This window comes from Siniperca chuatsi, linkage group LG10 (assembly GCF_020085105.1).
Source record: "Siniperca chuatsi isolate FFG_IHB_CAS linkage group LG10, ASM2008510v1, whole genome shotgun sequence".
Taxonomy (NCBI): domain Eukaryota; kingdom Metazoa; phylum Chordata; class Actinopteri; order Centrarchiformes; family Sinipercidae; genus Siniperca; species Siniperca chuatsi.
The window spans coordinates 14,861,369-14,876,913 of NC_058051.1; the positions used below are offsets into that span (position 1 = coordinate 14,861,369).

General features: G+C 39.7%; 2 protein-coding genes across 4 annotated transcripts; both read left to right on the forward strand.

The window, feature by feature from the left end:
* Positions 1-827: 827 nt before the first annotated feature.
* LOC122882800 (glycine N-acyltransferase-like protein 3) lies at positions 828-1,819 on the forward strand (the record flags this gene model as incomplete). The annotated part of the gene is made up of 1 exon (XM_044210590.1): positions 828-1,819. A coding segment is annotated over one exon (381 nt), but the record flags the coding sequence as incomplete, so codon positions are not given.
* Positions 1,820-5,835: 4,016 nt separating this feature from the next.
* spsb1 (splA/ryanodine receptor domain and SOCS box containing 1) lies at positions 5,836-14,470 on the forward strand. Of its 3 annotated transcripts, none has more exons than XM_044211369.1 (3): positions 5,836-6,054; positions 10,196-11,086; positions 12,925-14,470. In XM_044211369.1, the coding sequence occupies exons 2-3, from the start codon at positions 10,393-10,395 to the stop codon at positions 13,050-13,052; spliced, it is 822 nt and encodes a 273-aa protein (XP_044067304.1). In that variant the 5' UTR covers positions 5,836-6,054; positions 10,196-10,392; the 3' UTR covers positions 13,053-14,470. The 3 variants fall into 3 exon arrangements, with proteins under 3 accessions (XP_044067304.1, XP_044067305.1, XP_044067306.1); XM_044211370.1 differs by having other exon boundaries at positions 10,200-11,086; XM_044211371.1 differs by having other exon boundaries at positions 10,279-11,086.
* The last annotated feature ends 1,075 nt before the right edge of the window (positions 14,471-15,545 follow it).

Sequence of the window (15,545 nt, forward strand, 5' to 3'; positions counted from 1 at the left end):
TAGTGAGTATTTCCGGCAGCAGGACAGTGTATGAGGGATAAAATCAATATAAACTACAGTGGCTGTATTCACTGTAATGAAGGAACATGTCACCCAGTGCAACGATGTGGGTCATTGATGTGTTTTTAATAGTTTTGGACAACAATGGAGGTCTATGGCAGAGAGGAAGATGATATATCAGGCTTTGGATACAGCCTTGCATTTTCAAACATATTTGTGATTGCGTTTGCAAATATTAAATGTGTTGTCACTTATTATTTATATATATATATATAATTTATTTATTTATTTATATATATGATACTGTATATATGTATATTTTTTAAAGCAATTATTGTCCATACCCGTAGTTTCAAACAACTGTATGATGTGTCATTTTTTCCAATCAGATGGTTCTGTAACATTTTATTTGCCCATGCCATGATTAGGAATGCACCGATCTGATATGCCGGAATGATATCTGCGCAGATACTGACCTTATTAAGCGGAATGGGTATCGGCCATGACACGATTGATCTACACTAAATACAGTCTTTGTCAATGTCTTTATAAAGATTTTGTGTCTCTGCTCTCAGTTACATTCTTTCAGTCACAGCAGTTTTTGTGCCACAGCAATCTCTGGCCTCATGTTACCTTATATAAAAATTATTCCAATGAGTACCATGCAGTGTGGTATACTGATTTTAAATTTGGGAAAAAGAGAGCTCTGGTATCGGATCTGCATCCAGTATTGTTAGTTACCCTGAGATGAGGTATTGGAAACGGTATTGGGAAAGAAAAAAGCTGGATCAGTGCATCCCTAGCCATGATGATGAAGGTAAATTAAAACAAATCGTCACTTCGTGGATGCTCACTTGCTTTATGGAGGCAGCCAGGAGAGCCTCAACCACGTGAGAGCCTGTATCCGCCATCTGCCAAACCACTGTGTGAAGGATGAGAAGGGCCAGCCCGTGTCCTGGATGCCATCTGACGAGCTGTGTGAGCTGAGAATGGCTTACACCCTACCAGAGTATAGACGGGCCGGTCACCTCCTGGCTCTGGCTCTGATCCGCAGGATGAGCTCCGTGGGTCTGCCTGTCTCCTGTCATGTCAACCAGCAGAACCAGGCCACCATTAACGCTGTGACCTCACTCTGGTTCACTACTTGTCCCAGTATGGAGAACATCTCAGTCCTGCTGCAAGGACAGAGTCTGAGTAAGCCAAACTAATGACAATAAAGTCTGTTGGATGATTGAAACCACACTGGAAAAGTGATGTTTTATTGTAAAAGTGGAAAATGTAACAATGTCTCTCCTTGTTCTATGATTCTGGTTTCCCTACAGTACTCAGGAGATGCTGTGCTTTAGACAGTTTAGTCCATTTCTGACAGCAAACTGCAAGTAGAACAAACTCAAAAATAACATTTTCTGTGGCTTAAGGGTGAATTTGATGAATATGCCAGCCATGCTGCTCCATTTTATTCACTTTAAAAAAAAAAAGGTATACAAATATCCCTCATATGAAATTATTCTGTAAGGACAATACAAATCAGTCTTCAGTTTGATCCTCTGGCGTGTGCTGAGGAAAAGACCCCGTAATCTGCAGATCACCCGAGGAGGCTCTCATCCACCTGGGTCCCCTCCCCGGAGGTGTGCTGTTCCACTGCTGATTGCCTCTCTATGTTTTAGCAGCAATGCACCATTCAAGTCTGCAGGCAACTTGACAAATGAGCAGCGATCTGAGCCGAGGGGATGCTCGTGCTGCACCACACATCCTGTCCCATCCACATCCCCCTGTCCCGCAGTGGTGCACCTCTCTTCACTGACGTCCTTCGCTTACTCTAAACACAAAGTCACACAAGTACAGCACACGCTAAATACATGCCTGTTGACGCATGTACATATAAAGACACAGCTAAAAGAGTGAGTAAGTAAACGCAAGCCTGTACATTTCTTGTGCTGCTTCTTTAAACTGTATTGTAAATGTACACAAAGTTGCACAAATTACCAGACTATATCCTTTTAATACTTAAAATAATTAGTGAGTGTTTTATGTTTCATTTTGGAATATTATGAATGATCATAACTGCATGTCAATAAACTTGTAAATAGAGCTGAAACAATTAGTCAATTAATCGAATTGGCAACTGTTTTGATAATCAATCAATCAATCGTTTAAGCCACTTTTGAAGCACAAAGGCCAAACATTTGCTTGTTCCAGCTTCTCCAATGTGAGGATTTGCTCCTATTCTCTGTTTTTGTATCATTGTAAATGTATTATCGTTTGGTTTTGGACTGTTAGTTTGACAAAACACGAAATTTCAATTCGTCACCTTTTTGCTCTGGGAAACGGTGACAGGCATTTTTCATTATTTTATCAATCACTTCATTGAGAAAATAGTTAGGAGATTAATCGACAACCGGTAAATCCACTTTGTACTTCACACTTATTTTAATTTTATACTTATACCCACTTGGTACTTAATTTATCTGACCTGTATTATAGTGTATTATATTTTTTGCTTAGTACTTCTATTCCTGTGTGCACTGACGTGATAGTGAGCTGCTGTAACAAAGGAGTTTCCCCTCGGGGATCAATAAAGTATTTCTGATTCTGATTCTGACAATGACAATAATCGTTAGTTGCAGCCCTACTTGTAAATGTAGTGTGTTTATATCTGTCAAAAATACAAATGTGATTAATAGTTTTTGTAACATTATTGTTGGCTAGAATTCTTACAACAAGAGAGACCATTGTGGGTAAAAGATTAAGAATTACAAAAACGAAACAATGCTGCTAACAGCAAATTAAAAGAATGTTGTAAAATATTTTATCACTGGGCCTCTTGAGCAATATGCTGTACTATGTTATTAAAAATACTCTGATAACTGGTAAAAATTATTTTTATCACTGTCCAAAGATTTCTGCTTCACAAAGCTGGACTGTACAGGTCTTATATTGCACGCCATCCACTGAAACATGAGATGTCTTCTCACCTACAGCATGAATCTATTTGAGTGCTCAACCTCCAATACAGTCAAAGAGGTGTAGGACGATAAAAAAAAAAAAGGCATCAGGAGGGTTTTATGCAAGCTGCATTGGTTGCAGATCTTTACTCATCTCAAGGCAGGTTTGTGAGTCAGCTAAGAGGCAAAAAACTCAGAACACGAAGTACCTGATGGCTGAACTAGTTCTGTGGCTTCATCAGTATGTTGCCTGCAACTGCAACTGTCACTTGAGGACAGCATCCACCCACTGGTCCTCCTCAGAAACTGCATCTCTGAGTGTCTGACGCAGCATGCGATCATTCACCTTGGCTGCGTTTGCTGCTCAGACTTGCCTTGGTGCAGCTGTCCACACATATCCCCCTACCACCACCCTCAACCCGCACCCTCTACCCCCTATAGAGGCAGAGCACTCTGGCAACCATGGAGTGGGATGTACTATCGATCCTGCTGAAATGATGGTTTCTAAAGGGAGGCAGTAAGCATGTCTGCACTCCCCTCCTCCACTGTGGAGTGGCCCTGAGATATCGCCAAGCTCAGCACATTGCACCATCATCGTATGGGAAAATGGGATTTTCACTAGGAGACGAGCTGAGGGGGAGGTAATTTAAGTCGCAAAGCTATGTTCTTCACCAAGGATGTAAAACGAGCCATATTACCTTCAAATGCCTCACACAGTGGACAAATAAGGTCATTTTAAATGTCCTATTAATTCCAGTCCTTGTCACAGAGAATTCAGATGCCACATGGGAGAATTTGCACGAGTGCTGAAGTTAAGGCGGATGTGAAGAGGAGGAGGATGTTCATTCAGTATTCAGCCACTCATCTTTGCAGCTTTTAGCACCTGTTAAGGATGAGCACATGTGCCATAATGTACCATTTGTATTGTATGAGTCTGCAAGGAATTCAATGTTATTCTGATTAAGTGATAAATGAATGAAGCAGAGTTAATAACCTAATGTGAGGCTCTAAACCTCAAACAGAAGGTGTCCGTTCCAGAGGAACCACTAGATGGCGACTGTGTGCTAGTATTTCCCAACACTCAGGTGAAATTTGGTGCACGTGCATGCTGTGACTCACACAGGGCTAGAGGAAATTCTGAGCAGGCTTATATAGCTGTCAGTGTCTGGTACACAAAACAAAACTAAATAGCAGTTGATAATCATTCACTGGGATCACTATTATGGAAAAATTTACTGCGCTTTTTTCCCATTCCCTTTATGAATGGACCTTGTTGTAAAGGAGCTCCGGTTACTGAAGATATTTGCTTTAAAGATTAGAAGTGACTACATCAGTAGTCTGGCACATGAAGGTCATGTGCATGGTGCACCGTCCTTGTCAGTCCTAATTGCCTGTCAGTCATCATACTTGACATTCCCCCAGGGGTCAGCGTGTCAGTCAGTAGTATGAACGGGACTTACTGAGCAATAGTGACTGATGTTGAGGATTTCCACTCGTCTTAACGTCGTTCTCTGCTTTTTTAAAACCCTGTCATCGAGGGACGGAATGGCCTGAAGGTCAAATCGAACAACAAAATGCTCCAGTGTTTCAGTGTGTGAGCAATCATGGTTAACTGGTGCTGTCGATAATGTCATGCTCCTGCTAAAGTTGGTCATATGGGGTGGGTATGTACTTGACAGACTGGAGTGTGAATTATCAATTATGGTTCCTGTCACCATCACACATCACATGAATGCCCTTAAGACAGACCATAATAGCATAATCCTATCCTTGAATACATTTTAGGAGGCCATAAGTACACAGCAAACTAACAAAGAAGTGAATAGTGGCAGTGTAATGTCCTACCTGACTTGTTCAGCACTTGAGCCCAGTGAAGTCTGCAATTTAGATTACACATTATGAATTTCCTGTGATGGTGATGCACTGGACTGAAGTTAGTTTTATATTGGGGGAGAGGCTGTTGAGTGGATATTTTCCATCTTCAGTAAACATGTTTGATTTCAGTCATGGATGGACTAATTACAACCAATACATATTTCAATGCACAAGGACCACAATGGTAATATGATTTTACCTTTATTTTTTGTTTTAAATTTATACATGTCAAGTATATCACTGTGTGTGTGTGTGTGTGTGTGCAGTTATATTTTTGTCAAAAAAGTGAATCTAACTAATATTTTTGAAAATAATGTGATATTTCAATATTTAATTGGATGTTTTCATGTAGCTACAAATACATATTTGACATGTAATAACTACTTTGCCCTATGAGTTACAGCTGTGAAGCCACATTTTTCATGTTACACACACACACACACACAAACATATATTCTTTTTCCATGTAAATATAAATGTACAATGACTATTTAAAAATTCTATATTTTTGATACTTCGTGTCAAAGCAAGCACTTTTTACAGTCTGACTCTATTTTATAAAATAATACTTAATATACGTATACTTATATAATAATACTTAATCATAGCTATAATTAATACTTCATTACTATTATTATCATTTTTATATCCACTTAGCTGCCACAAGGGCTTTTAGCATAATGAAACCACTTAAGAAAAAAAATGTTGAAAAACATTGAAAAAAAACATTTGACAAAACATCTTTTCTACTAGTACTAAAATATATTATACATGCATTATAGCGTGAGGCCTTTTGCATAGAAAGTGCAGAATGTGACTTAAGTCTTATAAAAGAAAATGAAAGAATCTTTTCAGAATTACATAATGAATACACATTAAATGTGTTGATAGTAAAAGTCGTAAGAGGCGCAGTTGTTATAAATGCGCTTAAACATGTTTCATGAAGAAATTTACAACCACAAAAAAAAAACAAAAACATAAAAAGCATAAACCAACATGAAGCCAACGTCGCTCGGGCTGCAGACCAGTAGGGAGGTCCTAATCTAGCATAGCAGCTGGGAGCATTTTACCACGTGATGCGAGAGATGTTAGAGAGCAGCCATCATCATTTCACCTAATTCATGTCCAGCCTGAAATGGTAAAAGGTAAGACGACAAGGAAACGGAAAACTACGATGGAGTAGATGAAGACTGAAGCCTCGTCCATTCTGCTTACTGCCTCACAACGTAACAAGGTCTGTTTGTTGTGTGCTTTTCATCCCCTTCTCCCCGTGTTTTCTGCTCATATGGTGTCTGCCGAAGCGCTTGTTTCGGTTTCTTTCATCTTTACATCACATTTACATATTCGATATCGAAAACAACACCCGCAAAAGGGTCGTCACTCCCCAAACGTCCAGTTTAGAAGGACTAATGAGTTGTTTTGTCGTTGTCTTCGCCCCTTCATTAACATTAGCCGTGTTTTGTTGCTGTTTATGCTAACACTGTTAGTGTGCTGCTTGTTGTGTAAGAAACGTTTCGAACGCGACCGAGCTTCAGGCAAACAGAAACGATGTTGCAAATCAACGGTGAGTAACGCTTGATTCACGCGCTGCTCCTGTTCGTGGTCGCGCGTGGACGTCCCTTGCGCCAGGAGCACACGGCTGCTTGGCCCACGAGAGCTTATGTGAAGATTAGGCTGCTTTCACATTAGCTAGCATGACAAGCTATGGGTTAACTGTCTAGAAGGCCTACATACACTCAGCTGCCAGATATTGGGTATACTTATCTTAAACTAATGCACTCCAATACAACAGAAAATTCATTCTACTTGACTATTCAATTCAATCATCACTGATATAATTGGGGTGTACGAAGAAGTGTTGTTAATATTTTGTCCACTCATTTTATAGCAGAGGATAGACCAAATATTAGAAACACCTCTCAATATAATTTAATACAGCTCATCAGCACGTTAAACTACATCCTCCAAAATGACAATAAAAAATCTTTACATTAAAGCCATCATGAAGGGAGGATTTATTGCAGAGCTGTTGTATTAGACTGCATTAGTTTTAGTTAGGTGTCCCTAATAAACTGGCAACAGAGTGTAGCATACAGAATTACAAAGAAAAGGTAACTGAATGTCGAAAACTACAAAAAGATGTCAACTAAACCCCTTTTCAAGGCTCAAACACTGTTCAGTTTTAATCTCATCATAGCACATAGAAAAGTCATAGACTGTATTATAGTCAGCAACACTTTTCAACATAACACATTCAAGCTTTGTATCCGTACAAAGGATGACTTTGTCTTTGGTAAACCTTGAGCTTTCTGTACTCAGCAGGTCAACAAACAGGCTAGGGCTTAAGTTCAGGTGGGCTCGGTCTAAATTGGGCCTTACAATAGAGACAAGTGTTTCCTTGGCTCAGCAAATCCAGCGAGCCCATCCTCTTGCATTTTAATAAGCTCCAAACCAACCCAGGGGCCCAGGAACCCCATCCAGCCCAGGCCAGGATCCCAGCCCAAATATATCCCTCCACAAACCACCTTTTATTCTACTAATGAGTATATTTGTTTTGAAGTCCAAGGTAAATGTGGGAAGACCTTTTTGTTGTTATGTTAGTTTTGATTTACTTGTGCATGTTGTGTGCATTGTAAGGTGGCCCTCTGCCACGGGGAGAGGGAATGGTAAACTCCTGGCACAAAGAGTGTGCAAATTAACATGTTTCACTCTCCCTGAATGCTGGACAGGCATTGAAAAAGAGATTGTTTACATTCAGATGCTGGCCACCCGCTGCTTGCTTTTTCTTCCACCCTGTTTTCCAATCACTGAAGAGACATGACCCATTTAAATGGTTGTTTACTTGCATTAGAAGAAGAGCCAAAGCACTTCTCAATGAACTCTTGTCTACAATTCAATTAGAGTGGCCTTCCCGGCAGCACAGTTTTCCACATTACACAATGCTCTCTTCAGCCTAGCTGCAACACAGGCAGGCAACAAGTACGAAGACCAAAGAGCAGCAGTAGTCACACCTGCGCCCACAAAAAGTCACATTCAATGCCTTTGGATATTGATCCTTAGTTTGGAGTGTGGTGTATTAAACCAAACAGGGTTTTATCTATAAAAGAATGGCCTGACTATTTACCTGAAGTAGTCCAATTGGCATTAAGAAGGTAAAAATTAGCTATAAGATGTTGTTTAACAGTTAGATTCAGGCTCCACAGTAAGTGCCCCATCACAGCTGTGGTCTATTGTAATGGAGTTGGTGAAGTAAAGCACAGCAGGTATTCATCAGGTTTTTATTGTCAAGTTTCTGCATTTCTGAAACAGTTTCTGCCTCAAAAGAGCTGTGGTCCAGCAGTGTCTTGCTCAAACATGACGGAACGTTTTTTATTTTTTTAAGCCAGACGTTTTATTACTGCTTTTCCTGTTGCCCTCTGACTAGACAACCATATAATAAGAAATGGCTGGAGTTTTTCCCCTCTTTTTTTTTTTTTTTTTTTTTTTTTGTCCTATTTTTGGAGATTGTGGGAGAAGTAGCTGAGTAACGTGTCAGCCCATGGAGGGCCTGGAATCTACTTTTTGCACTGCTTAGCGCTGCTTTTCATGTTCATTAGATTTTGAGAAACCAACACTATTAGATGGCACTCACAATGCCATAGAAACAAATCATCTGTTGATATCATTACATCCTCCTTCAGGATTTTTTAACCTGTATTTTTATCATTTGACCAAATATGGTTAATTATGATTGTGTGCACAAAAAATTATTTTAAAGTTTTGTGCGAGAGATTCTGAGGCAGAAAAAAACAAGATGTCCTCTCTGTAAAATCATGTTATCACAAATTCAAGGATTGATTCTGCTTTATTGAGAAAAGATGAAGTAGTAATGCATACAATTGAGGACAAGTAATCAAATATGGTTTGAATGGTTTTTCATGTTGTTTGCGTGCCTTGTCCTAAATGAGTCACTTAGCAAAAGGAGCACATAATAACATGGGTGTTTACCCTTTTATGGAAATGATTGTTTTATAAACTGCATAGGAACCGATGATGAGAAAATTAGGATCAAGGTGTAGCATGTTGCTCTTCTGTCAGACATTTTGCAATAATTAATGGATCTAGATTTTGTATATTTCCTGGCTCTGTAGAGTCAGTGTATCACTGACATGTTTTATGGTCTTTTGTAGATACAGTTCTTGTCTTACGATGAGACCACATAGGGCAAAATTGGTCATAACTATTGTTGTATTTTTTGTCTAGTTTCAACAGTGCACAGCTGTGAGATTCTAATCATGCAAATTGAATTTGTCCCAGCTAATTACAGCTAAGCACAGTCAGATCAGGTGTTTTATTTATTTATTTTTTTACTTGTAGTGCATAGAGTTGGATTACTCAAAAACAGAATTAATCCAAACAGAATGCTTTAAAGCACAGTTTTAAGAGCTATATGTCACAATGTTAGGCATATGAATGGGCAATACTGTATGGATAACATCCTTTTTATCAAGGTATAGCCTATGTAATTTGATGTTGCAATATTGTGATATATAATAAATCATCAGGAAAGTCAATTTGAGAAAATGTTTTTGACTTATCCAGCAACGTCAGTACCCAACAAAGTATTTAACTACGTCAACGCAAACAATATTTCCATAAAGCAGTTATGTTCATTGATATGCAACATTGCCTACAGCTGTCCAGTACAACCACATACTGTACATTAAAGTGATAGCTACCATGCATAAACAGTAGGGCAATATCTCTGACGGTTGAAATATCGTCTCATGGTATACTGTCACATTGCCCAACCCTAGTTAGCCTTGCGTTTTAGAAAGTCTGTGTGTACACAGCAGTTAAAACCTGTCAGTTATTAAATGTTGAACTGTAGTCTTTCAATCTGACACTGTAACTAGATACATGCTTTCCTGCTGTTGTGTAATGATAATGTTATCAGTGCAAATTGGTATGTAGGTTTACACCTCAGATTTCATAGGTCATGAGACACTGCTTTCTTTTATGTTTTCGACACTAAGCATCACATGAGAACAAAGCCAGTTTTGAAGTCGCTTAACAGCCCAGCAGATAGCATCAGTTGTTGTCCACTGATTACCACAGGAATCAAGTTAAAACATTGAGTGAATTTTCCATTAAATGTAAACATGCACTGTAAAATTTCCAACAAATGCTGTATGATGTAATTACAGCAGATGTACCATTGTGTCACCAAAGGGCATGATGTCATGATAATGACAATGTGCCTTGTGTTTAGCTTGCTCTTGTTTTGTAGGATCTGATGCTAACGTTTCCTGGTCCAAACAGAAATATGGCTAATTAGTCTAGTTAATAATGAACTTGTTTGTCTCATCTGCTTTTGTCTCCTCTAATCTCTCCAGGTAGGCTTCAAACAACACCTGGTCTGATCTTGGCTGTCTGCATCTAGTGACACAGGAGCACAAACCTGCTTCTTGGGTTGCAGGAGCACAGTGGAGGAGAGGGTCTGAGGCTGATTACTCCCCCCCATTAGTCTTTGAGGAGGAGGGGGGAGGAGGAGGAAGAGGAGGAAGAAGGAGCTGCTATAACCACCCAGAGCATGGGGCAAAAAGTCCCAGGTGGTATTAAAACCATTGATATGCGGGATCCAGCGTTCAGCCCCTTGAAGCTGGAGCTACAGGCCCTGAGTCGCACCAAGCCGTCTCGGCTGGATCTGTTGCTGGACATGCCACCTGCCAGCCTGGACGTCCAGGTCCAGCACTCGTGGAACAACGATGACCGTTCCCTCAACATCTTCGTCAAGGACGACAACAAGCTGGTGTTTCACAGGCACCCTGTGGCGCAGAGCACGGACGCCATCCGGGGCCGTGTTGGCTATACAAGGGGACTGCATGTGTGGGAGATCAGCTGGGCTATGCGTCAGAGGGGCACGCATGCTGTGGTCGGAGTGGCAACGAGTGACGCCCCGCTACACTCGGTGGGCTACACAGCTTTGGTAGGAAGCAACGCTGAGTCCTGGGGCTGGGACCTGTGCAGGAGTAAACTCTACCACGACGGCAAGAATCACCCAGGAAAAAGCTACCCGGCCTTCCTCGAGCCAGACGACACCTTCATAATACCAGACTCACTCTTAGTAGTCTTGGACATGGATGAGGGGACTCTGGGTTACATAGTGGATGGGCATTATCTAGGGGTGGCGTTCAGAGGACTTAAAGGCAGGAAGCTGTACCCGGTAGTGAGCGCCGTGTGGGGACACTGTGAAATACGAATCCGGTACATAAATGGACTTGATCGTAAGTGCTAACTTTAAATGTCTTAAAATACTTATGTTTGTCTTCTCTCTCTCTCTCTCTCTCTCTCTCTCTCTTGAGCGACAGTGTTTTGCCATCCATGATGATGTCTTGTGTACAGCTCTTACTCAAACAGTGGCAGCATTTATTAATGCAATAACCAAAGGTGTGATGGTATGGGGTTTGTCATACTGTCTAAGGGTTACTTACATCAGTATTAGGTAAAGCAGTATGTGAGATAACATGACATTATTTGTTTTCTTGCCTTGCAGTCCAGATTACATATAAATTAATATTTAACTGTATCCCTGAATCACCTTTTCTCATATGAGAATGATGTCATTGTGTCCTAATCTTCCTTAGTAAGGACTTAGCAGAGAAAAGATGTGATCTCACCTGACCTAGCTTTTGTCATTAACTGTACTTTGCCTTTGTTTTTAAACTAGGCTGTGGCGCCTCCATTATAGATGTCAGTGTTTATCGCGTTAGAAACATCCAGTGATCCTTAATGTACAAAAAAACAAGCTGCTTGTTTCCCCCCAGACAAATGTAAAATGGATGCCAATTGGATTAATGCCAATTATTCCATGGTGAAATGGTCATAAGCTTTAAATGAGGAAATATAGGTGCTTATCAAAACATGTTATACTACCCACATGTCCCAAGTGCTCTGTGCTCATTAGATTTTTATGTTCAGCTCAGATCTCTCGACCTAGTTTAGGCCTGTGGAAAAGAAACACTACAGATGCAGTGACATGCATAAAAGCCACGTCTTTCTATTTGACATGACATTCCTCTTACTGTTGGATGTCGAGAGGGGAAATCCATGATCTTATATATTCATGCTAAAGGCAGTTAGTCTCACAATATGTAGTTAATCTTGTGGCTGATCCAGTATGCGGGGTTGTCACTGCAGCTAAAGAATATGGCTGCTTTTTCTGGCTCAGTTTTTATATTTGCAAAAGACAAAACTAATGGTAAATATCCATAGGACTAGGTCTTGAACATCAATACTTCTTGAAAGCCAAAGAAAATATGTCTGTAGCACATATTAAAAATTGTTAAGTACCAAAATTTGGCACTGACTGTTTAGTCAGATTCTTAGTCTTGTTTGTGTATTCTTTGATTAGATATTGTATGGCTACTTACAATTAAAGACCTGTATTTAAATATTTTGGCTTATTTTGTCAAATTTAAAGGGGGTTTGTAAAAAAACGTTTGTATTCCTCTAAGTACGGTTCCAAAAATTCCAAAATTCTCATCAATTTGATTTGTAAAAATTATAGTTTAGGCACTACTAGAGTGCAAATTAATGTTACTATATCATGTAATCTATGTAAACTACAGTAGAGACATTGGCTGAATTTCATTTGTTAGTACACACTCAGAGCAGGAGGGAGATATCCACTGCATTACCCAGATGTGTTAATACCACCTCTTTCCTATTTAAAGCACAAAAAGGCTCAAATGTTGAATATCATATTGACTGATGGCAACATGGATGGAGGCAAAGGATTTAAGAATATTTTGGTTCAGTTTTATTATACACAAAAATGATTTTATGGCCCACAAACACTTTTATTGTGTTCTCCATGGCAGTAGAAGATAGAGGTTATAAAACTGTTCCGTTCCCATTTTAATAGCAGGTCACTCCCCTTCTGTGTTCACTTTATTTTATGCTAGTGTTTGCCCATTTAACGGGCATGACCCATTATACACAGTGCCTCTCACATTTGGGTTGAGGCTTGACATTTACACACTCCTGAAATGAAATTCAGCAATTGCTAACACACAAAACGTGCTCTTTCTCACCCTTCTCCCCTTCTTGCCCCCCCCCTCAGCTGAGCCCCTCTCTCTGATGGACCTGTGTAGGCGTTCGGTGAGGGTGGCATTAGGAAGAGACCGTCTGACTGAAATCCATAGACTGCCCCTGCCGGCCTCTCTCAAGAACTACCTGCTCTACCAATGACGCCGCTGACGGTCACAACACACTCAGTCTCTTTCTCATGTTTCTCTGGGATCCGTCTTGGGTTGAACCCGTTTGACAACATTGCTCAATCCTCCAGGACTGACTGCCTTCAACAAGTATGCTTCTGTGTCAGTGGCTGGACTCCTTTTGAGTTTCTTATCCTGTTTTTACGACTCTTTGCAATTGTATTCTCTAACTTTATAAAATCAGGAATCACTGAGCACTATGCACATGCTGATCCAGACGATGCCCTGACAGTCACCATGTTGGTGTACCTCCTCCAGTTTGTAAGTTAATGTGGCACGTGTGGTCGGTATCTCTGCTGTGACCTTCAGACTTTCGTAGCCTTTTATATTTAAATGTTACTGGTTGTGCTAAAACAAAATTGAGTGATGGAGGTTAAGCTAAACTTTGAGCATTGGTGCCGAAATGCACTGCCAGTATCTGGCCACAGTGTGGCAGCACATACTCACGTCAACCTGGACATCCTCTCAAATTGAGAATTATAACATGTAATCCTAGTTGCTTTTAGAAATTATGGTTTTTAAATAGATTATAAATTAAAAAAAAAAAATTGCGGTTCACGCAACACAGAAAGGAGATGCTGATCACTCCATAGTGAGTCTGTAGTGCAGTGTGGATAAATGCACTGTGAGGCAGCTGAAGAGCAGCTCCGACCACTCACTGACTGCACTATCAGGTTTCTCTGCGATATGGAAGTGTGCCCCATTGCTTACGTTCATGGCATCCGACAGGAACATCATCAGCAGAAATTTTAACGGAAGGATAATGTCACTGTGATTATTTGTAGCATGCATCTGCAGGAACTGTTTTTCAATACAATCACAATGTCTTTTTTTTTTTTAATTTTTATCTTTCCTGTTACTCCTGCTTTTTGTAGTGCAGTAGTTTTGAACCACATGCTGTCCGGCCCAAGAGTGCTGTTTTTTTGTTTTTGTTTGTTTTTATTCAACTGGTCTCTCCATCAACTCATTTCACGGGTTTGCCAGAGAATGGAAACTAACCAATGAAATAGCCACTGAAGTGGTTCATTGAAATGAAAACATGCTACTTTCGGGTCTCACTGGCACATAGCTGAGAACCATTGTAGTGTTTGTGTTTTATGACATGTGGGGGGGGCAAACTTCAGATTTAAGGCACTATAATGACAGAAAAAGACAATCCACAAATCTACTGCATTAAAAGAAGGTAAGATTGCCAACATATTGTCAAATGCCATATCATAGACCTGTTGACTCTAGTATTTTTAAATGTGCAGATGTGGTCCTAATTCAGCACTCAGCTGATGTGGACACTCTGTGCCACACCTTACTTTTCCTTGCTTGCAGCTTCCATTTTATTTGTATTCCTTGTTGTAGATTTGTTTGTAAGTATCTATTAAAGTTTATTTCAAAGTATATATTGTGTATTGTGCATTGTACAGGAATCGAATGTTAGTGTCAACAAACTACAAGCTACAGGGGATGGACAAAATGTTAGCTGCAGTATTAAGGCAATATAATTTAAATGCTGCAAATGAACTATGGAGTAGAATCAACACCTAAAACATAAACTAAATTAAGACAACATCAGATGGAGTTAATACAGTATTACAAGCCGGTGGTTACCTTATCCATACCCTGCAATTCACAGGAGGAGGAATTAAGTTCTTATCTCAATTGAAAATTGTTAAACTATCACTATCTTAAGTCTGTTAGAATATAGCAGTTAGATGACAAATTTTGAGGTACATTTTGTTGCTATTTAAAGATGCAAATATTCCATTCCAGTGATTTTTAAGGCCATGTCTATAAAAACTTTTGTTAACTATAAATGTTATGTTCGCCCACACAGGTGTTTTCACATATTTCGCTTGATTAAACCTTTTCTCAGGACAGTGTGGATGCATGGACAGATTGTACTTCAATGACATCTCACTCTCTTGTTTGTTTTGATGCTCCCAATAAAATTAATGATGGCTGAATTCCATTTAGCTGCTTTGGTTTTTTTGGGGTCCTGGTATTGTTCACACTTGCTTACTGGGACACGGAATAGAAGCCATTGTAGAGCCATCGTTAATGTTATTAGTAACACCTGTGCTTTTCGCTAATGTTACAAGTCAAAATATCTGCTGTGAAAAAGGCCTATTAGTGCAGGACAACATGCACTTTAACAGTCAGTACATGGGGTTTGGTGACCTCACTGAGCCTGATCAGCCAGAATAATTTAAAACACCTGTATGGATGTGCAGGACCTTTAACTGCTCATGGCAAGGCAAGTTTATTTGTAAAGTACCTTTCAACAACAAGGCAATTCAAAGTGCTTTACATAAGGCATAAAAAGCATTTAGACAAGATATTAAAGAAACACAAGACAATATAAAAACACACATATACATAAGATTTAAAAAGTACAATAAAATACAAGATTAAAATAAGTTAAAATAGATAAAACAGGAAAATATAAATTACAGTGCAGTTGCAGTGCAAGATA

Excerpts from the sequence above, each read along its gene's own strand:
- spsb1 (XM_044211369.1), top strand. The coding sequence starts at position 10,393 with ATGGGGCAAAAAGTCCCAGGTGGTATTAAAACCATTGATATGCGGGAT. Across the intron at positions 11,087-12,924 it reads GTACATAAATGGACTTGATC|CTGAGCCCCTCTCTCTGATG; the intron begins GTAAGTGCTAAC and ends CCCCCCCCTCAG.